The sequence below is a fragment of the Poecilia reticulata genome, chromosome 2 (genome assembly GCF_904066995.2).
Source record: "Poecilia reticulata chromosome 2, P_reticulata-male-v2, whole genome shotgun sequence".
Classification (NCBI taxonomy): Eukaryota; Metazoa; Chordata; class Actinopteri; order Cyprinodontiformes; family Poeciliidae; genus Poecilia; species Poecilia reticulata.
The window spans coordinates 6,812,623-6,836,917 of NC_088831.1; the positions used below are offsets into that span (position 1 = coordinate 6,812,623).

The 24,295-nt window shown below is 38.6% G+C and overlaps 3 protein-coding genes and 1 long non-coding RNA gene across 6 annotated transcripts; 2 read left to right on the forward strand and 2 right to left on the reverse strand.

The window, feature by feature from the left end:
• Positions 1-3,938: 3,938 nt before the first annotated feature.
• On the reverse strand, positions 3,939-14,526 carry LOC103475193 (ras-related and estrogen-regulated growth inhibitor). Of its 3 annotated transcripts, XM_081616317.1 has the most exons (8): positions 14,095-14,526; positions 13,229-13,285; positions 13,085-13,158; positions 12,913-12,921; positions 12,483-12,618; positions 12,080-12,173; positions 11,916-11,987; positions 10,078-11,224 (listed from the first exon to the last, which is right to left on the reverse strand). In XM_081616317.1, the coding sequence occupies exons 1-8, from the start codon at positions 14,144-14,146 to the stop codon at positions 11,116-11,118; spliced, it is 603 nt and encodes a 200-aa protein (XP_081472443.1). In that variant the 5' UTR covers positions 14,147-14,526; the 3' UTR covers positions 10,078-11,115. The 3 variants fall into 3 exon arrangements, 2 of the variants coding, with proteins under 2 accessions (XP_081472443.1, XP_017163426.1); XR_014091155.1 differs by lacking the exons at positions 12,913-12,921; positions 14,095-14,526 and adding an exon at positions 3,939-5,347 and having other exon boundaries at positions 11,064-11,224; positions 13,229-13,383; XM_017307937.2 differs by lacking the exon at positions 12,913-12,921 and having other exon boundaries at positions 11,130-11,987.
• On the forward strand, positions 6,020-8,249 carry LOC145555076 (uncharacterized). Its single transcript, XR_014091157.1, has 2 exons — positions 6,020-6,765; positions 7,454-8,249. It is a non-coding gene; the product is annotated as an uncharacterized LOC145555076 (long non-coding RNA).
• A 757-nt stretch (positions 14,527-15,283) lies between the features above and the next one.
• ndufs1 (NADH:ubiquinone oxidoreductase core subunit S1) lies at positions 15,284-20,186 on the reverse strand. Its single transcript, XM_008426651.3, has 19 exons — positions 20,063-20,186; positions 19,134-19,210; positions 18,852-18,943; positions 18,560-18,667; positions 18,373-18,449; positions 18,197-18,278; positions 17,985-18,115; positions 17,719-17,904; positions 17,510-17,644; positions 17,324-17,438; positions 17,105-17,250; positions 16,898-17,026; positions 16,675-16,804; positions 16,428-16,588; positions 16,200-16,354; positions 15,947-16,122; positions 15,739-15,873; positions 15,596-15,668; positions 15,284-15,522 (listed from the first exon to the last, which is right to left on the reverse strand). Exons 2-19 carry the CDS (start codon positions 19,204-19,206, stop codon positions 15,431-15,433), a joined length of 2,196 nt encoding a protein of 731 aa, XP_008424873.1. The 5' UTR covers positions 19,207-19,210; positions 20,063-20,186; the 3' UTR covers positions 15,284-15,430.
• Positions 20,187-21,024: 838 nt separating this feature from the next.
• Positions 21,025-23,513, forward strand: unc50 (unc-50 homolog (C. elegans)). The gene is made up of 6 exons (XM_008426663.3): positions 21,025-21,175; positions 21,883-22,155; positions 22,238-22,358; positions 22,433-22,572; positions 22,674-22,781; positions 22,897-23,513. Exons 2-6 carry the CDS (start codon positions 21,888-21,890, stop codon positions 23,031-23,033), a joined length of 774 nt encoding a protein of 257 aa, XP_008424885.1. The 5' UTR covers positions 21,025-21,175; positions 21,883-21,887; the 3' UTR covers positions 23,034-23,513.
• Positions 23,514-24,295: the final 782 nt, after the last annotated feature.

Genomic DNA, 24,295 nt, shown 5'->3' on the forward strand with positions numbered 1-24,295 from the left:
CGCGCCGATGAATATTCAGTACAGCCCCGCCCCTTGACGTCAAATATTTAACACCCCTGCAAATTATTTGCGTGCGCTAATGATTATTCAGTGTAACCCCTCCCCGTAGCGTCAGTTTAGGAAGTTTTAAGTAAACTAGGATTACCGAAACTATTTCTATATGCTAAATTCAGCGGATTTTTTCGTTTTTGTTTCTTTACAGTTTGAATTCTAGATACTCCAATTTTACAATTTTATTCAAATTTTAGGAAAGCACAAATAATATAACACTTGAATTAAGCATACACAATTGTGGGTGTATTTAAAGGGGCAGTATTGTGCATTTTACAGTGGCATTTTATAGCACAATTAACTACATCCAGTTGAAATAAAAATGCTATACGGACATAAAACATGACTTAAAAGAAATTTTTCTTTGTAATTTAATGCCTTGAAATTGGGCTTCTGTCTCTAAAAACTCCTGCTCTTTCTGAATTTCCACCTTCGGGGAGTGAGCACAACATCACTCCTCTATTAAGGGTTTAACAACGGTTTTACCCGAGTTGCACTGAGAAATAGGCCATATGATGAGCTATCAACAGTTCTTAATGCAATACTTTGTAATCTGCTTAAAAAACGTTGATGGAAACTTGGCTAGAGAGTTCTTTACTGACATGGGCTGAAAGGCCAATCAGAAAGAAAGAAGCCGTTTCAGCTACATGCTTAAAGCTGTGCAGCTTTTAAGCATTTTTATCATCTTATTGCCATGATGAATGAAAATTAAATGGTAAGCAATAGCTAAAACCAATATGCACTGGAGAATTAAAGTAATGTTCAACTAATGTTCCCTAGATGGTTAGAGAATTGTTAAAATAAAGTTCAGTAGAACATTTAGAGACTTTCCTGTGTTCACTATATAGTCAATAATCAATATCCATTAGCCCACAGACGCTGTTAGCATAGATATGTTTTTTTGTTCATTCTTGTGCAATATTTTCGAATGAACCATTTAGCTAATTGAAGTTAAAACATGAAGTTCTGTATATTGGATTACCATCATAATGTGCTGCATTTTAAACAAGATTAGAAAGGATAAAATTAGACAATAAATAACTCAAATGAACTCATCCGTCAAAACATGTTTCTTTGATTTGTTTTAATATATTCTACGCTGCTTTTTAAGCATATTTCAGTTTACAAATGGTAATTTTGTGAATTATCATTTGACATAAGCAACCAGACTTACCTGAATGACTTAATAGAAAGATTTTCTTTATCCCTCATGCTGTTGTTAAAGGCTTAACAACAGTCTGATCGCTAGATTTTGCTATTAGATGCTCTTCAACCACCAGATTTATAGTGCAAAGAGTTGACCTTATGTAAGAGCTAAAGTTCAACCGCATGACAAGCTAAATCACCCAGAAGAGTTGAAAGTTTAATTCTAGATATTCATGTTCTGCAAAGGTTATGTGTTTTGCAAAACTTGTTTGCTGCAGCTTTGTCTCTGTCCTACTGCAAAAACACAAAATCTTACCTTTTTGTCTGGGTTGCATGTCCAAATATCTTACAGACTTGAAATAAGACAAAACTAACTCAAAAGTAACTTTTTAGCTAGATGTAATAGCTTGTTTTTAGTCAGTAATTACTTAATATTGATTTTAAAAAGTGCTTGTTCCATTTCACTTATAACAAGACATTTTTCCCATGTTAAAAGTGAAATAATCTGCCTATGGAACAAGCACTGTTTCATCAATATTAAGAAATTATTGACTTAAAACGAACTCATATTTCTTGCTGAAAAGTTTCTTAATAAGATATTGTGTTTTTGCACTGTACAAACAATGGGTTATAAAAATCCCCATTGTATTTGAAATACTCTATAAATCTTGAAGATTGTCAACATTGTGATACCTTTGAAGTCCAAGGTATCACAATGTATTTCTTTCCTCGTTGTAGATGGAGCTACAATACTTCACACCACTTCAGTCCTTTATTAATATTGGAACAGATTTCTCTCCATATGGAATCGATTCTTAACATAACAAATCCCAGCTGGAAATGAGCAGAGCAACGCCGCCTTGGCAACACTCCTGCCTGTGAGTCTTAAAAGGTCAAACAATAATCTGAAACAACATATTCCTGTTCATGCTCTGATCATTGCAAGAGCTGGCTGTCTGTTACTGACTGTTTCCTGCACACACAGAGCTGCTCACTGGAGGAAAAGGTGCGTCTAGGTACATTCAGGATTACATATCAGATAGATTTGATCAATAAGACAATATGCAACCAAACCACAAATGTCATGTTGTCAATGCATCTGGGACGGGATAAATGAGGTAAAACTCCTAAATGTTTTCTGCTAGATGCTGAAAAACACTCGACACTGGTGAAGAGTTTCACCTTCCAACAATAACATGGCCCTAAATATCCAGCTCCAAGTTTAAATCTTATCATGGCAAATAGCTAATATAGACCAGTCAAAGTACAGGTCTAAAACCAACTGAGAAGCGGTAACGAAGCTTGAAAATGTGACGTTTGCGAGGCATGAAAGGTACATTTTTACCCACTTTTAAGTTGCTAACAGCCTGTTAGCGTTTTATTTGGTTTATGATGATTTACCGAGGACAAGATCAAATGATTCTTGTCAAGATTGTTCATAAAAGGGTCAGAGAAGATTCAAAATTAGCTTTTTCTCTTCAGGTTATCGTCTCCATTTTCAGTCTCGCATTTTCTCCTTTCTACTCTTATCTTGTGAACCATTTCCCCGCTTCTTCGCTTCTACCCAGGTTAGTTTCACCCTCCGCATATCGGCTTTCGAAGGTGTATCTGCCCAAGGGACAAGGCGTCCTTATTTCTTTTCCCACACACACCTCGGTGTTGTATAACCGAAGTGACCTTTAGCAATTTGCAGTAGAACCTAATAAATCCTGAGGTTGTTATGATGGAGTAACAACAGGCATAGATGAGTTTTCTCAGCCACATACTTTTCAGATTATGACCATTTTATCAGGTTTTCTGATCCTTCCTGGAAAAGATGTTCATTGAAGTTGTCTTTTACTGATTGAAAACAGTTTTTCACCCTTCCCAACATATGGAACGTGACCTAATAATGCCTGAATGGGTCCCATTTCTGGTTATCCTCTGAATATATATATATAAAAAAGAACCTAAATATCTGAGATTTCAGGATCATCTCCTAGTTCATTCTTGTTCTGAAGTATGTTCAGCTGATAAATGCTGTTCATCACCTATGCAGTAAATTTTCCTTTTTGCTGGTTGGAGGTGAGTTTTTACAGCTGTTCTTCGGAAACCAGATGTGTGACAGGAGGCTGATGAAAGGGCTTAAACCTAAACCAGGCACTTAGAGCTTTTCTGTTTGCAGAATTCTTTCAGTAGCATTTTAAATCATCCTTTGAGCAAATTTCTCCTGAATCTGTGTCAAGAACTTCAGAACACTATTCGATCTTTAAACAAATTTTAACTTTAAAGAAGGATAACTTGAGAAAATACACAGAAGTTGAAATGTATTTCGTAGATATTTAGGTATAATTTTGTCATTTTAATGAATTAAATAATTTTTTTCCATAAAGACATTTTTTCCAGGCAATTTTGAAGCATCTTGTGTTTATATCACACAAGATGCTTGTGATATACAACTTTATTTATATAGCTAATTTCCAACAACTCATGCTGCACAACATTCAACTATAAAAAATAGAATAAAGTCACTTAAAACAGATGTTAAAATGAAAATGTTCAGGTCAACACGTTAAGCTTTCTGCTCAATGCTTGAATTCAGTCTAAATTCCCGCTTTAGAAATATATTTGCTAAAATAAATGTTCAATTCTTATTTTATCTGCTTTATTCACTGTTTCAAGACTTTTATTTGAATCTAAGTCTAACGATTAATGATTGGCTGTTCATTTTCTGACGCTTGCTCTGATCCTCCGCTCCTGATTGGCTGTCCGTGTGATGATGCGGGCATGACTCATCTTCTATTCTGAGCCAAAAAATAGCTGACTTGGGGGTCCTGACCTTTCGTCTCCCTGGTGACTGCCTTGATGTCATCACCTCTTGTTGATCAACATCCTTCCCTTCGCTCTCGCTTGTTTTACTGCTCCTCTAATCCATTCGGGTTCGTTGCACCGCAGCTGAAAACTACTCTGAGGCGGAGGATGTGCAGTTTGTGAGACACACTCTCAATTACCATTAATGCAACTGACCTTGTTAACTGGCTTTAGCAGATTCACTGTCACATCCTTTCATGGCACTGAATGTAAATTCCTGCTTTGACATTTACTGTTTTCATAAAAGAACTGATTAGAATGGGAACTGTCAGCCCTCTGTCTCTGCTCGTCGTGTAGCTTTAAAGAAGCCACATGACGAGCAAAACCAGATGCTTTCCTTCATTTTCCATTAAAAATAGACTGTATCCCAGCTTACTTATTAGAAAATTTAGTGAAAGAAAAAATGTGACTGGATTAAAGTTATAGAGTGCCTAAATGTCACACCAATGCAGTAGTTCACTCAAAAAGAGCCCTGACCAAGTATAGATTTCATATGCTTCATGGTATGGATCTATCTTTATAAAGAAAATCAAGCTGAAAGTTCAAATCTGCAACTTTCTGCATAGTTTTAACATGTGTGTTTAAATATACAACCAAAGGGCCTTGTGGTTTGTTGGCTTGGTGGTAACAGGGTGGAGTGACTGACGTATAATAAACGGTCATGGGGGTGGACAAATTTGTAGAGCCGCGGGTGAGCACACCTCCAATTTTCTATAACAAATAGTTAGAGACTACTCACTCATTGTGGTTCCAATAAAAAAAAGACCAAACTTCGACAAAGAAACCCTGATTTTTTTTTTCTTTTTTTGTTTCCTCGTCAGGACTTGCCTCATTTTCTGCCGCTCACCGTCTTCCCCTTTCTCGTCTCGCCCTTCAGATGCCTCGCCGTGATCGTGAAGTTCATAAGTTCAAAGAAGGGCGAGAAGCTTGCGGGGGAAATGCAGGGACGCTGTCAAGCAGTGCCAGGTCGGTAATGAAAGCCAGCTTCATTCTTTACATGCTCTTACATCATCATCGGCACTGTTCAAGCAGCTGAACTCCAACAACAGGTTCACTGCATGTGTTTTGAGTTTCTTGTGCTTCTTCATAAATGAGTGGTACTGAGATGCTGAAATTTGCATCATAGAGCAAGATCATCATCATTTAATTCCAAGAATTAGCCATCTGATTTTAAAGTTTTCTTTTATTCCGGCGTTATTTCTGTAAAATCTTGCATTTTGCAAAGCAAAGTATTTAGAGGGTTAGAGTCGGGTCAGACAACTCCCTCCACACCAAAGGGGTTCATGGGTCTGGCCAAAATCTGCAAGGTAAAACGGGGAGAAAAGTTGACTTTGCTTCCCTCTATTGGTGGAACAATCACATAACAATACAACAAGTAAATCTATGCAAGCAAATATGGAGAGCCATTTCAGCCAAAATTAAATAAATAAATAAATGGGTGAAATAAATAAAAAATGAGTAAAATAAATCAAAAAATGAAGAAAATGAGTGAAATAAATAAATAATTTGTTAAATAAATAATTTAGCTTTTTCATTAACCCATTTCTTCATTTATTTATTTTTCATATTATCAATTTCTCAATTTCCCTTTTTTCATTAATCTATTTTTCATTTACCCACTTTTCATTAATCTATTTTTCATTTAACCATTTTTTAATTTAGCTTTTTCATTAACCCCATTTTTCATTTCTTTATTTTTCATATTATCAATTTCCCAATTTCTCTTTTTCATTAATCTATTTTTTATTTATCCCTTTATCCATTTACCCATTTTTCATTAATTTATTTTTCAATTAACCTCTTTTCAATTTCCCTTTTTTACTAACCCAATTTTTTCATTTATTTATTTTTCAGATTATCAATTTCTCTATTTCTCTTTTTCATTAATCTATTTTTCATTAATCTATTTTCATTTGTCCATTTTTATTTATCCCTTTATCTATTTACCCATTTTTCATTAATCTATTTTTAATTTAAACATTTTTTGATTTCCTTTTTCCTTTAACCCGATTTTCTATTTCCCAGTTTCATTAATCAATTTATCATATATCCCTTTTTTATTTACCCAATTTTCTTTTATCTATTTTTCATTCAACATTTGTTTGAAAAATCTTTACTTTTCCCATTTTCCAATTCCCCTTATTTATTTAGTATTTCCTTATTTTCTTATTTATCACATTCTATTTCCCCGCAAAACTTAGGATAAAAATAAATGCAAATGAGGAGAGGCACGTCATCAGGCTACAACTTCCCCAATTGGTTGGTTAACGTCACTCCCATACTTTGCTTCAAGAAAGATGGCGACCTACTAACGGGTTATCAATAAGCTGAAGCTCATTAACTTCATTAGAAAATAGTGTTATTACTCCTGACTTTAGTTCTCGTGTGGCCGCTCAGACAGAACGTGTTTCAGTTGGCGGCTCTCATGGACTCAGAGCTTCACCGTCGGGAGTTTTTATAGTTTGAACGAAGCGGCCGCTGAAGTTGGCTTACGATTGAAGGTTCGGGACACCTTCGTAGCTACCAGCTGTGATCCAACTATAAGGAGCAACTTTACTGTACATCGTAAGTGAACTGCAATATCCAGAGGCAGCTCTACGGAGCATCGAGCTGAAAGAATGAGAGTGGAGAGCCTTGGAGATCTGCGTCGGAGGCCATCTTTCAGACATGCACCGCTGCTGTCCGTCCAGGATCCTCCGGTTGCCCAGACGTTACACGGTAAGCTACTAACGCTGATGTTTGTTTTCCAACTACAGTCATATTTAATCAATAGGGCTCAATTACGATCGCGGGAGGGTTTGAGTTGATCTCGGCAATAGGTGACAAACTGAACGCCTCCAGGATGTTGAGACCAGCACGTCCTCTGATCCAATACATCTTATTAAGGATAAAATCAACAAAACGTGTTCAAATTAATGGCCCAACAGGTTGATTAAAGACAGTAAAAAGGTAGGAGAGGTTTAGAGTCGATCGCCTTGTTTTACCTTTGTAAACAGACAACCTGAATACAGTGACCTTTAGTGAGGGTACAGAATGGAGAATGGATAAAAGCTGAACTCCTGCTACAATCTTTGCCTCTCTTGGTTACATCCCTGAGGTGTGCCAAGTGTGGCCCACATGCATATGCACTGTTGAAAATGAGAAGCTGACATTCACAAATGACATTGAAATAAATTCTAGTCCAACTTCTGGTTTGTTGCGATTCCTCTGGATCCTGTTGGAGGAAAAATATCCCAACTTCACAAGATGTGGCTTTAACCTAACTCCTGTCAGTCTGAAGCTTCTCATATTTAGGTCATCAAACCAAAGTTCAGATCTACCATAACTGGTTCCATCGCCACCAGGTCAAAAGTACAGCTTTTTGGCACAGCACATTTATTAATGTTTCCATCATGTATGTTTTCAGATGCAGACCATCCTGCAGGCCTCTGGTCTCAGTGTTTCCCTTCAGACTCCCAGTGGGCTCACAGCTTCAGGATGACCAGAGACCTTCACCTTTCTGGAGCAGGAACACTCGGCCAATGCACTGGTGACACATTCATTTAAAAAAATGTGTCTGTTCTTATACCATTGATATGCATTAACCGTTTGTATTTTACCGTTTTGAATAAACAAACTGTTTGATTATTATGAAATCTGTGTTCCTTCTAATATGTGAAGTTCTAATTTAATCAAATCTCATGTTTTCACGTCCCAGAGACAATAAAATGATCGTTTGTTTGTGGCTTAAAGTAAACGAAACAATCTTAATAGAACAAAGCTACAAAAATAGAATACAGATTGAAAGTTTTGGACCTGTTTTATTTTTTGGTTTCAGTACACTGAAGATTCTTCAACATGAAGCTAAACAGTGAGTGGAGTACCTTGAATGTACGACAACGTAGAAATGAACAAACATGACATATTGGGTTCTTAATAGCAACCCTAACAGTTATTTTACACAGCTTGGTTTATTGAATAATGATTGTGTTCATTTACAGACGCCTTCAATTGGAAATCTGCAATCTGAAGTGTCAGTGAAATAGTTTAACCAGTCAGTCCTCAGGTCGTCTGCCCTGCATGTTTCAGGCCTCAGTAAATGTCTGATGGATGAGCTAATGCTATCGTTTGTATCAGGTGCTCTGGAACAAACACTTTAAAATGTTAATGTCCTGTATAACAGAGTGATATAGACAAATGTTTTCATCTCACTGTGTCATTTCCACTCTATAGCTGAAGTTCATCACATTTCTGGATGTTCTGTGTTTCAGTTAAATTGAAGTTAGCAGGTTTTTAATCATGCCACAACACCCTGTGTGTGTTGGGTTTAAGAAAAGAGGCTGCTCTGTTTGAGCACCAGCATTCATTTTTCCTCTGATGTTTGGGTGAACTCTTCTCTGTGGAGGTCGGCCGTCTCTCTGGTTCTTCCTGAAGGAGACCCATCAGGAGTTCTGGTGCTGCTCACAGTGCAGACGGTTCTCCTCACTGTTCGTCGTATCAGCCCTGGTCCCTCTCAGCCAGGATCTCCAGTCATTCTGTTCCTTCACCCTTGAATAAACATAACAGAATATGTTCTGGGTGTTATGATTCATTTGTTAATTGAAACAACGTTTAGTATCAAAATAAGATTCATTTATTTCCTTAACAGTTCCTTCTCCTGTTCCCTCAGAAGGGCAGAGTTTAGGAGTGACTAATTACATTTACTTAAATATAGTTGAGTAACTTTTTGAAACTCAAATGAACTTTTAGGAATACTCTTACTATGCTGAACTTTTTACTTTTACTCAAGTCATTTTATTATGAGGCATCACTATTATTTAAACTAATTTTTCATTTTGTCTTTAAAATACCAAAATTTCCACTGAACTTAATATTTTGGGCCTTCTAATTGTGTAATTTTTTTAAGATATGAAATAATAACTTGATCAGTTACTCAGTACTGATCAACTTTTTACCAAATGCTTCTTTACTCTTGTTTAATTTCTTATTCAGCTATAATTTACTTTGAGTAAAAACATGTTGAAGTGCTACTGTTATTCCTGGAGGATAAATTGTGGGTCCTCTGTCCACCTCTAAGGAACAGTAACCACATGTTGAGGCACACGTTGACCAAAAACAGGGAAACTAAGGTGGGCAACTTATACATACAAAGAAATACTTAAATTAATAGTCATATTTACTTTATATGCATGTGGGCCACACTTGGCACACCTCAGGGATGTAACCAAGAGACGCAAAGATTGTAGCAGGAGTTCAGCTTTTATCCATTCTCCATTCTGTACCCTCACTAAAGGTCACTGTATTCAGGTTTTCTGTTTACAAAGGTAAAACAAGGCGATCGACTCTAAACCTCTCCTACCTTTTTACTGTCTTTAATCAACCTGTTGGGCCATTAATTTGAACACGTTTTGTTGATTTTATCCTTAATAAGATGTATTGGATCAGAGGACGTGCTGGTCTCAACATCCTGGAGGCGTTCAGTTTGTCACCTACTGCCGAGATCAACTCAAACCCTCCCGCGATCGTAATTGAGCCCTATTGATTAAATATGACTGTAGTTGGAAAACAAACATCAGCGTTAGTAGCTTACCGTGCAACGTCTGGGCAACCGGAGGATCCTGGACGGACAGCAGCGGTGCATGTCTGAAAGATGGCCTCCGACGCAGATCTCCAAGGCTCTCCACTCTCATTCTTTCAGCTCGATGCTCCGTAGAGCTGCCTCTGGATATTGCAGTTCACTTACGATGTACAGTAAAGTTGCTCCTTATAGTTGGATCACAGCTGGTAGCTACGAAGGTGTCCCGAACCTTCAATCGTAAGCCAACTTCAGCGGCCGCTTCGTTCAAACTATAAAAACTCCCGACGGTGAAGCTCTGAGTCCATGAGAGCCGCCAACTGAAACACGTTCTGTCTGAGCGGCCACACGAGAACTAAAGTCAGGAGTAATAACACTATTTTCTAATGAAGTTAATGAGCTTCAGCTTATTGATAACCCGTTAGTAGGTCGCCATCTTTCTTGAAGCAAAGTATGGGTGTGACGCTAACCAACCAATTGGGGAAGTTGTAGCCTGATGACGTGCCTCTCCTCATTTGCATTTATTTTTTTCCTAAGTTTTGCGGGGAAATAGAATGTGATAAATAAGAAAATAAGGAAATACTAAATAAATAAGGGGAATTGGAAAATGGGAAAAGTAAAGATTTTTCAAACAAATGTTGAATGAAAAATAGATAAAAGAAAATTGGGTAAATAAAAAGGGATATATGATAAATTGATTAATGAAACTGGGAAATAGAAAATCGGGTTAAAGGAAAAAGGAAATCAAAAAATGTTTAAATTAAAAAATAGATTAAAGAAAAATGGGTAAATAGATAAAGGGATAAATGAAAAATGGACAAATGAAAAATAGATTAATGAAAATTAGATTAATGAAAAAGAGAAATAGAGAAATTGATAATCTGAAAAATAAATAAATGAAAAAATTGGGTTAGTAAAAAAGGGAAATTGAAAAGAGGTTAATTGAAAAATAAATTAATGAAAAATGGGTAAATGGATAAAGGGATAAATAAAAAATAGTTTAATGAAAAAGAGAAATTGGGAAATTGATAATATGAAAAATAAAGAAATGAAAAATGGGGTTAATGAAAAAGCTAAATTAAAAATGGTTAAATGAAAAATAGATTAATGAAAAGTGGGTAAATGAAAAATAGATTAATGAAAAAAGGGAAATTGAGAAATTGATAATATGAAAAATAAATAAATGAAAAAATGGGTTAATGAAAAAGCTAAATTATTTATTTAACAAATTATTTATTTATTTCACTCATTTTCTTCATTTTTTGATTTATTTTACTCATTTTTTATTTATTTCACCCATTTATTTATTTATTTAATTTTGGCTGAAATGGCTCTCCATAAGCAAATACTTCAGTTTTATTAAAAGAAAAGACACCAACAGAAGAAACGTAGCTAATTTCGCTTTTATCCTTACACAAATACAAATTTATCATTGATAATTTTGTTTTTATTTATAAAATACCTCCAGATAAAATCACTCAAAAGTCAAATCCTAGCTGAATAGCTTGCCGCTGTCACCACTGCATGGTCTTTGAGCGCGTCAGCTTCCTGGTCAAAGCATGGCGGACTGTCAGCATGTAGGAGCGCCTGTCAGGTAGGGGGCGCTGCTGATCCAACGTCAGCCTGTCGCACACGAAACAACATAGAAGCAACGCCAGTGCAGGCTAGAGACATAAGAAAATTAAACTGTTTCTTAGCTCCCCCAAACCAGCAAAAGATTTCAAAGTCTGAGACAGAATAAAGAACTAAATAATCTGGATTATAAATATATGTTTATTTATTAAGGAAAAACCTTCCAAACATAACACTGTCTGGCAATAAGATTTTTACATTTGACAGCATAAGTGTCCGGTTTAAGGTCAAGCCTCATCAATTTATTTAAATATTATTTTATTTTATTTAATTATTTCATTTGGTCATTTATATATTTTCTATACACAAGTAAAACAAAAACATACCATGCTAAAAAACTAAGCTAAACAACAAAGCTAAAGAAAATAAAACAAAACTAATACAGAAATAGACCAACTCTATATAAATTCCTGTTAATGACAAGTACATAAAGTGTAGAGACCAAAAACGTCTACACTTTTATGTAGACCAAGCATTTAAGTGACGTTCAAAATATATGTTATTTTGTTTAAATACAAAACAACATTTTTAAAAAAGCTAAAAACCACAAGGGCTGCATAAAATTTCAACATCAGTGTTGTATTTTAATCTAACCATATGATATGCATGACTAGTAAAGTGTAAAATTAAAATGTTTTCGCAGTTTGTGTTAAAAAAATAAATAAGAAATGCAAAAACAGACCTGATGAGTTGGAAAATTGCTGCTTCCACTGATAAAACTGCCTCAGCTACTGACAGCTCTCTGAAGCCACATCTGCACATAATAAGACACAGAAAATCAGCAGGGAAACAAATTGAAATATTACATTTCCAAAGAGCAGTTGCACAAACATAAGTATACAAAACCCTAAATCTTTGGCAAGTCTCTGTCCCTCCTCTGTTGTCACCTTCCTGCCGACTTCCAGATCTGCCTTGTTGGCTACCAGCACTGTAGGAAAAACTGACACACAATAAAATGGCAATAAAACAGCAGTGAGCAGGACGATGCCTTGGCATTCAGTCTGCCTACAGAGCACAGGATGGACTACCAAACAAGGAATGTGAGTTAGCTCCAGCTGCTCATGTGTGTAGGTGACAAAAGACAGATGTCAACCAGAGAACAAACTGTCTCTGGAGGGCAACATAATGAATACAGAGAGGTCAAAGGTTCAGCTGCATGTGTTCAAGAATCCATAAAGAGACTTTATGTAAAATTAAGGCAAGTACTGTATCTTGAACGACTCCATGTAGTGAAGATGGTGATTGTTACCGAGACTTTGTTTGGTTTGGTCGATGAGCGTTTTAAGTCGAGGGATTTCCAGGAAGCTGGAGCGCTGAGTGATAGAGTAGAGCAGTAGGAAACCATCGGCCCAGCGAATGGAGGACTCAATAGAAGCCTCAGAGCTCTGGAGCAGAATGTGTAAAAAAATACTACAATTAAACCATTGGTAGCATTATATGTAAACCTTAGTTCAGAGTCATAGTCAAAAAAGCTCTCTGAGGTGTATCCTAAGTTTGAAGATAAGTGCTTAGCTTAGTTTCGCACAAATGCTAAGAGGAAGTAAGAAGGTAGGTTTATAAATACAATTCACACACTCATTTCTGTTGGTTTTTTTTGGGTTTTTTTGTTACCATTATGAGATTTAGAGGCTGGTGAAAGTAGGTTTGCATTTTTTGTCATTTGGAGACTTGCTAAGCACTAAACTAGCCTCCAAACTGACTTGGAAATCTTTTGCTAACCCAAACCTTAAATATGCTGCCTTTGTACAGAAGGTAGGAATAGTTGTAGAAATAATTTTCTTGGTTTCTCATTAAATCAGTACCACTTTCCAATAGATGCATTACTTTTAACAAATAACATTTAAAACCTACCTTACAAGGTAAATCCAAGATCTCCAGATCAACAGTTTCCTGGTCCACCGTCCGACTACATCTGTATGTCACCTCTGTAGAAACACCTTAGTCATTACTGTACGCTCCATGTCAGAAATGGAATAATATTTACTGGAATCTCACCCTTCTTATGGTCATATTCGCCAATAAAACGCTTCGTTATAAACCGAACACACAGTGCTGGAGATAGAAAACAGACATGATCACTGTACAGTGCCCAACCCGAGGCATAACACATGCTGACTTACAAAAGAAATTTCACACATAAGGCAGTGCTTCTGAGAGATAATCCTATTGAAGCAGGCTTAAGAACACAGAAAGCGTTAAATTGAGATGCAAAATCCTGCAAACTCTAAAGAAAACGCTTTTTCTTTACAAATTGAGAGTAAGAAATTGTAAAGCAGTGCAAAGCAGAGCAAGATAGCATAAAAATTTTACCTAAGTTCTCAAAAAGAAGCACATTTAGAGATTAACAATTGATCTATTGGTATTTTCTGTTTGTATCAACACAAAGTAGTGCATTATTGTGCAGTGGAAGGGAAATAATAAAAGGTTTGCAGTAAACATTTAGGGCGCTTGATTTTCTTTCCACATTAAAATCAGACGTTACTCTCATAAAACACACTGAAGTTCGTGGTTCCAAAGGGGAATAAATGTTTGATTTCAAAGGCACTATGGAAGACGACCACAGCGACACAAAAGACAATATAAGGCAAGAGATCCAGAAATGCAAACATCATATTTTATGCCAGATTTTTACCACTGAAGCAAAAATCAGAAACACGTCCTCCATCTAACACATGTAACCTGTCCATGCTCACACTAATCTGACAGCAAAACATTTGTGGGTCAGCTTCAGAGCCAAGTTTCCATTTTTCTGTCTTTTGAACCAGAACTTATCCCGAAACCTCTCTTTTGCTAGCTCAGGAACATTCATACAACCGATCTGCTGTCCGTTCCCCCTTGAAGTCTTAAGTTGTCCACTTTACCTGTTTTTCCAGTGTTCTGAGCTCCCAGAATGAGGAGTTTAACAGGAACCATTCTTTACTGTTTGTACACACCCTTTCCATCCAAGAAAGTCCCTAAATTGGAAGCAAAATGGAGTTACACGCTACCTTTCAGAATTTAACAACCTAAGATGACTGAGTCAGTATTTGCAGAGTAATGTTATGTAGCATCAACTTACAAGAGATCAAAGCAAAAAATAACCAAACTATCTAGGGGAGTAAAAGAAAAACAGAAATCAGCTTGCCTCCCAGCCTCAGACACTACACAGATGCGACTGTCTTCTCTCCTGCAGGATGCCTGTGTGACTCTGCACTTGTGTTTGGTTATAAGAGGTCTTTCTCTGTGGACAGGATATGACGGGAGCAATTTATCCAGAGAAACAGGGTCCAAGTCCAAACACAAATCTTATTTTGGCTCCATTAAAGAAACATGTATACCTTTGCGGTGAATTAGAACCATGCAGGAACATTGTCTCATATCATATTGAGCTTTTGTAGTTTTGAATGTGCAAGCAACAGGAAAATGCTTATATCTCATTATTATTATTATTAAATAAATAATCTGAGGACGTCTGATCAATGCCATGTCATTGATCATCATGTTTCAGCCAACATTTTGACACCTGCTGTAGAGCAGCATCCCAATCCATCGCATGTGATGCGTTCGGGTTTGGCTCCGTTGTGCAAATATCAATATCTATCAAGATACCTTTAATTTCTACACCATCGCAGTCAGTCGACAGTCACTAGAGCTAAATTCATCCCATCGCACTCAAAAACGCACGTTCATACAGATACATTTAAAGGTTTGAGTGACTTGCCCAGGGGCAAATTGTCTGGTGGCAGAACCGCAACCGACAACTCTACTTGCTAAGCCAGTGGTTGGATTGTAACTGGTTACAATATTTGTTTCTAGACAATTAAATGCCCAGGAAAACATGTTCTTGTAGGTTACATATTGCTGTTAAAGGTCAGTGTCCAGTCTGTATTCTGTAATGAAGAAACAAATCATCTTTAGTTCTGCTCCGTTTTTTGTATTTATCTGTTGTTTTATGTTATTTCTGGCTCTGTAAAGCAATTTGGTCTTCCTCACTGCGGTTGTGTAGAGTGCTATATAAATGATTGATTGGTTATGAAGAAACATAATAAATGAACAACACTGCAGATGGAATAAAGGCATTCTTAAGATTTTATTTATATTTCTCAGCATTATCGAATAAAGCTGCTTCACAGAGTGAAAACAATGTAATGTATACAACAAGGAAAAGCTTAAATTATAGAACAACAGAGACTTGTGTTTCAGGGCAGATGGAGGTGTTCAGCAGACGGATGGCTCGTCGACCGCAGCGGCTCCCTCTGTGAGAGCTTTGACACACTTGGCCATGGTTTGGGAAGCTCTGCTGATGGAGTCTGAACGAAGAAGAAGTACGTTTGGTTTGGCACGTTTTCATTTTGTGGGGTTTTACCAATTCATTGAGATTACCGGTCATATAGAAGTCCTTAGCGGTGATCTGAGGTGGCACCAGAGGAGCTGCAATAAGGTCCTGATTTACAGTCTGGGAATAAAGAGAAGAATTAGGAAAACGTTTGTGTCCGAGAGCAAGAAGAGAAAGAATCATTTCCAACCTTTGAAAGTTCATTGGCCTGTTTGAAGTAGTTCGCCTCCTCTACATTATCATAACGGACCAGGTTGGGAGAGACCTCTGCCAGCCTGGATCGGACCTCTTCCAGTGAGTCGTAGGGCAGCGTCACACCCGCCAACTGCAATCACAACAAACGCTCATAAAAATGTCGCTGAAGAACTTCTGAGCAATGATAGTGGACTGACTCCGACCTCAGATACAGCTCTGATAATCTTCCAGTCGTCTCTGGCCATGCCAGGCGGAGTGACAGCCAGCTTGGTGTGCTGGCTGCGGCCCTCAGTGTTGACATAGGTACCGTTTTTCTCCGTGTACGCAGCACCAGGTAGGATGATGTCTGCCATATGAGCTCCCACGTCCCCATGATGGCCTGGAGGGGTGAAAATTCATCTTAAAAATCCAGAAATGGCTGAAATATTTGCCGCGTGTGCTTTTTTGTGTGCAAACCCTGGTAGATGATGAGGCAGTCCTTTGGCAGGTCGGCTCTGGTGATGCAGCCGGCATCGGCTCCGAGCAGGAACAGGACTTTGGGTGGATTCTTCCTGATTGTGTCAACACCGGCCTTGTAGCCTAGATCTAAGGCAGCCACCTGACTGGCCACTCTGCGCATAAAAGCAACACTTACAACCTCATGTTCTTCATTCCACATTGATCTAGAGCTTTGCAAAGCCGTACCTGTGCAGGACGTTGAGGACCTTCCAGCCGTCCTCCACCCCGCTGCTGGTCCTGGCGTTCTGAGCGATGGTGGAGACGGCGCTCAGGATCGCAGCACCGTCTTCTCTCTGCAGTGCGCTGCTTCCCACAACCACCACCGGATGTGTTGCGGCTGCGAGGACCTGCAGACGATGAGGAAAGGAGAACTTGTATAGACCAGGGATATGAGATGTCCACAATGATCCGAGCGAGTTCGTGTGTCAGTCACCTGACTGAACGGATGCGTGCCATTGGCCAGCTCCTTCAGGACTGAACTCTTCTCTCCCAGGTGCTCATATGTATAAGTCAGATCAACCTGGTGGCCCACCAAGGCAACACGCAGCTCATTGTGAAGCCAGCTGCATACAAGAAAGAAGAAAGTCATGCAAGGCCTTGAAAAAGTATAATGTCAAGCACTTTCCAAGGACTTTAGACAGAAATTAATCACTTACCTCTTGCGGATCCTGGCGTTGAACAGCGGAGCCTCATAGCGAGGGTTTGTTCCCACAAGCAGCAGGAGATCAGACTCTTCGATGCCGGCGATGCGGGAGTTCAGCAGGTAATTGGAGCGCAAGTCAGTGCTGAAGAGAGAGCAATGATTCAGGACCGTTTGATATTAAGAACGATGTGAAGTGAAAGGGATGAGGAGCCTTCCTCACCCTGCTCCTGCCATGGGGAAAACCTCCTCGGTGCAGAGGCTCTCAGAGTTGAGTCTGTTGAGGAGATCTTTGAGGGAAACCAGAGCTTCGGCGTCCGCCATTCCTCCTGCGATGGCCGCGACCTCGCTGCCCTGAGCACTCTGGAGCTGCGCCGGTAATGACATCAAATTAGAGCATGTAGCTAAACAGAAACTAGTAAAGCAGCTGTAATAAACTTACAGCTCCTGCAACACGAGTGAGAGCATCCTCCCAGGTGGTTGGCGTCAGCTGACCTGATTTGTCCTTCACCATGGGAAGGGTCAGCCTCTGCCTCTTCAGCCCATCGTAAGCAAACCTGTGAAAACATTTAATTAATTGATCTGAGGGAGGGGGACAAGTTCCTGTTTTGGTGTATTGGTGCATCACCTGGTTTTATCAGAGATCCATTCTTCATTAATGTCTTCATGCAGCCTGGGTATCACCCTCATCACCTCACCTCCTCTTGTGCTCACCACGATGTTGCAGCCCACAGCGTCCAACACGTCGATTGACTCAGTTTTCCTGCAAGAACGATGGAAATGAACAGAAATGTTCCGTTTTGCCTGGTCATAGAGGAGCACTAAACCCTGTTCTACCTTGTCTCCCATGGTCTGGCGGTGAAAGCGTAGGGTTTGGAGGTCAGCGCCCCGACAGGACAGACATCTATGACATTCCCGGACAGCTCTGACATGAACATCTTCTCCACGTATGTCCCGATCTGCAGCTCGTTTCCTCTTCCCGTCGTTCCCAGGTCTTCCACTCCGGCAATCTCACTGGCAAAACTGGAAAACAATTCAGAAAAACAATGACTGAATCCTTGCCGATCACCTGACCTGGCCAGACAGATGTACGGTTGACTCACCGGACGCAGCGTGTGCACTGGATGCAGCGGGTCATGATGGTCTTGATGAGCGGTCCGATGTTTTTGTCCTCCACTGCTCTCTTTCCTTCTGTGAAACGGCTGCGGTCTGAGCCGAACTGCATGGACTGGTCCTGAAAACAGATGTCACTTTCCCAGCATCTACAGCTTAAGATCCTAATAAAGTCTTTCTTGTGGACAGAGTCAAACTTTACCTGCAGGTCACATTCTCCACCCTGATCACAAATGGGGCAGTCCAGTGGGTGGTTTGCCAGCAGGAACTCCATCACACCCTCTCTAACAGCACACATTCACAAAGTTTATTTGCCATCTTCTAAATCCTAAAAGAATTGTACTGTGAAAATCACACCGTGGTCACTAAATCCTGTACCTGGCTTTGCGTGTCTTTTCCGAGTTTGTGAGGATATTCCAACCTTTCATGACGGGCATGGCACAGGCTGCCACTGGCTGGAGAGCACAAGCATAAACACATCTGTTATAAACTTTGTCATAAACCATCTCAGGGTGGTCCCAAATAAGTTTAATACTGCTTCACATTCAGCCCAACGTAAAAATACCTTCGGGGCTTTCTCGATCTCCACAAGACACATCCGGCAGTTTCCTGCAACTGAGAGACGCTCGTGGTAGCAGAACCTCGGGATCTGAATCCCTGCTTTCTCACAAGCCTGAAAAGAAAACCAATCAGCCATTCAGACCTCAAGAAAGAGCTGATATCTGTATCGGTCTGATTGGAATATCTTTTTCAGCTGTTCAAAATAATCATCAGTTATTACATTTAGTAAATACTTTCAAATACATCGCGACACACAACTCTTTTAGTTTGCATCAAACCCGTCTGAGGATTCTTACCTGCAGGACGGTGGTCCCAGGCTCCACCTCCACTGGTTTCCCATCCACAAACACTTCCACCATGTTGCTGGCAGCACGCACAGCAGAGCGCACTAAAGATGCACAAAGAAAATGAACGGTTAGCTAAAACTGCTTCACTTGATCAGCAATTACAGAAACAAAATATTTGACATTTACTGCTATGCTTCAAAAAAGTAATCAATTTATAATGAGATAAAAAATAATAAAAAAGATGTGATGTTTGGCAATTAAACTTAAACAGTAAGTATTGTTGGATCTTACCGGGATTGGAAGGAGCCAGGCTGCCCTTTGCAGCCCCGGCAAGAGCTCGACCAACTGCTGGCAGTCGCAACATGACGCTGCAAGGCAAAAATACTGACGTTTATTGTGACATGCAACAGAATACACTGCATTAAGAAATGAAAAAATAAAGAGAAGAATTGTTTCATAAAGTTCTAGAGATTCAAATCCTTTCCCTAGGTTTCATACTTTTCCTGAGTCAAATGCATGAAGTTGCTAAAACATTGTAGACATTTGAATATAAAACATTAATGCTTGCTAGAAGTCAGGTGTTACTATCAAACTAAAAACAGGAAGATGAAGCTGGTTAACAAGAAAATTGAGAGGGATACTTTATAGTCATTCTTTGTTGCTAAATATTATTGTAAACGTATTAAGACTTGAAAAGTCTTAAGACTTCATTAATAATCAATGACAAGAAGAAGCTCTTGTAAAATGATAAAAGCAAAACATGGCAGAGAAAGGTGCTTAAAATGTCTGTGACAACTGCAGAATGTGCTGTAAAAATAAGTAATATAAGAAGTAATATTGACTAATGAAGCTGGTAACAGAGAAACATTATTAGTCTGGATCAATAGTTAGCTCCTGTCAACAATAACAAGTGTCTTTGCGCCCAAAGTGAATTACTTGACGTTTCTCTGACATTTGCAGGGGTAAGGGCGGACTTAATGTTTGTCTAAGTTTTAAAAATGCTACTTAATGAATAACGGGCTTAATTTAATAGAAAATAAGGTGGTTGCATAAATCTCCCAAGGAGCTAATAACTTTAGCTAACAGTACTCAAGGACATGAGGGTTGTTACACGGAACCAAAATAAACGCGCTCCAAAATATATTTTTTTCATCCGTCTTCTGCTTGCTTAACATGTTTGTCTGCACCTGCATACATGTAAAATGTGTGTTGGTTCTCACCTTTTGCTATTTGGCCTTCTCGACCAGAACAGCGGTGATGTTAGTTATTTCACCGGAGAAGCGACTATGGCGTCAACGGAAACGCTGCGGTTCACTTCCGCTATGCATCCTGAATTTTCACAATAAAGGTTTCTTTACCTATGAACTTTTTATTAAAAACTGACACTATCTGAATTAGATTATTATTATTATTATTATTATTATTATTATTATTATTATTATTATTATTATTAATGATTTTTAAGATATTTTTTCTCTATGTGTTTCATGAAAGAGGATTTTTAAAAAACTATTCTAACTTTATTCTCAACGTTCTGGTTTAGAGTGTGCGTAATGTAAGTAGTGAGTTGAATGAATGGCTTTCCTATTAAAGTTAAGCTTTGCATTAAAGTGTAAGTTGTTTGCTATGGTAAAATCTGCCACCCACTGGCCAAAAGGTAAGGGTGCATCGTATTTGTTATACCAAGACAGCCACGCCAGCTGTACGCAGAGATTTTTTAACATTTATTTTATTTGCTTATTTATTTTTTAGCAGAATTCTGACTTTAATCTCAGAATTTTGACTTCATTTGGCTACTTAGCAGAATCACCTTAAACCGACATGTTCCTCCAGAAAGTTAGTTCTCATCCTGCGCAACTCTCACCTCTGTCATTGATTCATCTGCATTACCTTTTTGGAAACGTGTGTGTTATGAAGTATGAATGTCGGAAAAGTTCTTAAATTATTTCTCATCGTTCTTTTTTAAATAACAAAATATGTTTCGATATATAGGCTTTTGAGATCTACTATATTGCACTGAAATCTCCTAAATTGTGTCCGAAACTCTTTGTTTTTCCTGAATTTTCAGCTTGACGCAACAGTTCCTCTGTAATGAGGCCTTGTAAGTTTTTAACACACGTTTTTTACAAGCACGCATCAGGTTTCTACAACCTTCGGAAAAGGGGTTGCAGAACGGCTGGAAATCAGACTACATTTCCCATGATGAACTGGGGGAATTTTACCGGAAGTAACTACGTGTGCACTTTTGCGACAGTCCAGGAAGCGTATACCAAGCAGCTACAGAGACGAGAAGGATAATTGTTTGTTTTCGAGGAGGATTACACCAAAATTAGGTAATTATTCATTTGCGAAACAATTTTTTGTTAATTAAAATATCAGCCAGGTGCCGGGTTTAGATAGATCTAGACAAGCCCTCTAATTCTCAGACTTGTTAGCAACAAGCTAGGTAGCTGGTGTTTGTTAGCAAACAACGTGAAATAAAAACGATGTATAATATTTTATGGCTTGTAAATTAGTATACTTTGATCCAGTACAGTCAAGAAGGGATTTTACTGGTATACATTTTATAAGAGATGCATAATTCGTAGGTTTTGATTAAGCATTGCACATGTAACAGTTGGAGCTCGTGCTACCTCTTTCATTTAATTTTAGCTCTTTATTAATGGTTTCTATTTAATATAATTGTGATTATTTGAGTTGTGTCTGAGCCACAATGCGAGTGTAGACATGTATAATGCATGTAGCTGGTTATGTATTATGAAATTGTACTGTTGGAGGAGGTTTGTAAAACATGATACAGCTATACTGCAGATTAAATGTTCTACAAGATTTATGTAAGCTGCTTTAAAACTTAATTTATGTGATAACAATACATGTTCATTACATTTTCAATTATGAATATCCACAGTGCAACTGGTATGCAAGTAGTATGGCAAGACAATAGAGACCTGAAAATGGAGGAATCCCACATGAGAGAGTTGTTAACTCAGATTTTTGATTGCTGTCTTTCTAAACCTGCCGTTTTCTGATTTGTGTTCAGGCACCATGCTGCCGACTACCTCGCCACAGAGTAACGGCGACCCCAGCTCCAGAGATGCTGCTCGTCACACAGCAGGTGCCAAGCGCTACAAATACCTACGGCGACTTCTCCATTTCAGACAGATGGACTTTGAGTTTGCCTTGTGGCAGATGCTCTACCTGTTCACGTCGCCACAGAGGGTCTACCGCAACTTCCACTACAGGAAACAGACAAAGGACCAGTGGGCAAGGGATGATCCCGCATTTCTGGTCCTTCTCAGCATCTGGCTGTGTGGTAAACCTGAACTTGTTGCATTTGATTCATAAATTAAACATTTAAATTAGTGCAGTTAGTTCACATTTCTTTGTTTTTGCAGTATCAACGATCGGTTTTGGTCTCGTTCTGGAAATGGGAGTCGTGGAGACTTTGAAGCTGCTGCTGTGGGTGGTCTTTGTCGACTGCATAGGTATTGGTCTGCTCATATCAACCCTTATGTGGTGAGTTACCGTGCTGATTAAAAATACCAACGCAATCTCTGACAGATGCGCTAAAATGTAATTTTCTTTTCCAGGTTTATCAGCAACAAATATCTGCTGAAACACCCGAGCAGAAACTTTGACGTCGAGTGGGGTTACGCATTTGATGTTCATCTAAATGCTTTCTACCCACTTCTAGTCATTCTGCATTTTCTGCAGCTTTTCTTTATCAATCGTGAGTATGTTCTCTCCTTCTTGCTGTGTTGCACTGTGTGGATCTGCAGACAAACTCTTTATGTGGATATGTTTTTTTTTTTGTTTTGTTGTTTTTCACAGATCTCGTGGTAATAAACTCAGACTGGTTCCTGGGTTACTTTGTTGGCAACACTCTGTGGCTCATCGCCATCGGTTACTATCTCTACATCACCTTCTTGGGCTACAATGGTGAGACTTATGCATGTCAAATTGATTCTGCCTTGCAGGAAACAAAAATGTATTTTTCTGCCACAAGGTAGAATTTAGGTGAAGGTGTGTTTTTAAGCTTGTTTCTTTCTTACAGCTCTCCCCTTCCTGTCGAACACTGTGGTGCTCCTCTACCCGTTTGCCTTGCTCGGCCTCCTCTACCTCCTCTCTATATCTCTGGGCTGGAACTTCACCCAGGGTCTCTGCTGGTTTTACAAGTACCGAGTCCAGTAGGAATCTTTTCAATTTCTAATCGGACGCAAGCTGGTTCCAGATGAACTCAAAACAGACAGAAAATGAGAAAAAGTCTCCGACTTTCTGTTTCTAGCTGAATGTGACTGAGAGAGACTTCTGGCTGACTCTTGGAGAACTGAGACTCTGGCTTGATTGAGGCTGAGCTGGCTCCTTTTGGTTGTGTCAGCTCTTCTGTTGAACTCCAGTAAACGGCGACATGTTTGTACTATCTCCAGACAAAAAAACGGGACAAACCAGACGTTCATCAATGTCCTCCTTGTGTGATTGCTGAATTGTTGTAATATAAGCCGAAAGGTGTCATTTTGAAGAAAAAAAAGTTGGTTTTTAGTTTGAAAAACCCCCCCAGATAATCCTGCTTGAAGAAGTGGAGACACATGGGATGCAGATGTTTTTTTTTTTCTTTTTTCCTTAAGTTGTACATTCCAAAGCACTTTCAATAAAGGGTTTTATTAACTTAAACTACCTCAGTTTTTGTGCTTGGAGGGGAAACCCACATTTTCCTGTAGTTCTTCAACATGTGTAAGCATTCTACTGGGGATTAAAAAAAAAATGTTTTTTTGTGATATTCATTGCATTGGAGTTCCCATCAAATCTCTGGAATGTTTCAGCACACTGATTTAGAACTTAAAGAATTGATTGAGGTTTAAGTCTCTTCTGACTTCCTTAGTTATCATTGAGCCTTTGCCTGAAGGGGTTTTACTTAAATTGTTTGTAATAAGTTATCTCACTTTTGCATTATGGAGGATCGTGTACAGGATTTTAATGCAAAAAAAAAAAAAATTTGATGCATTTTGGAACTAGTCTCTAACATAAAATGTCCAAAAATTGAGATCTTTGATCCAGATCTTTGGAATACTTTTCAAATGCACTGTAGCATCATAATTTGACAAGGAATAAAACCCCCCAGCTCACCTGCTAAATATGAACTAACTTGTACTTTTACTGCCAGATCCAATTAATGTTATAAAATCCACACAGATAAAGCAAATCTTAATTATGATCATAACAAAAAGTCTTGGCCAAAAGGTTGGAACTGACAGAAAACCCGTTTTAACAGGCTGCTTCAGTTTCAATGGTTGCAGCTTGAAATGATTTTAGGTTGCTACGAATCGTGAGTGCAATTTATTGCAAAATTGATCAAAATTTACCTCATTACTAGAAGCCAGAGATTAAAAGCTTTGATTAGATTCTTTTAGAACTTACAATCACAGAAAAGGTGACGGTCAAATGAGTGGGTGTAT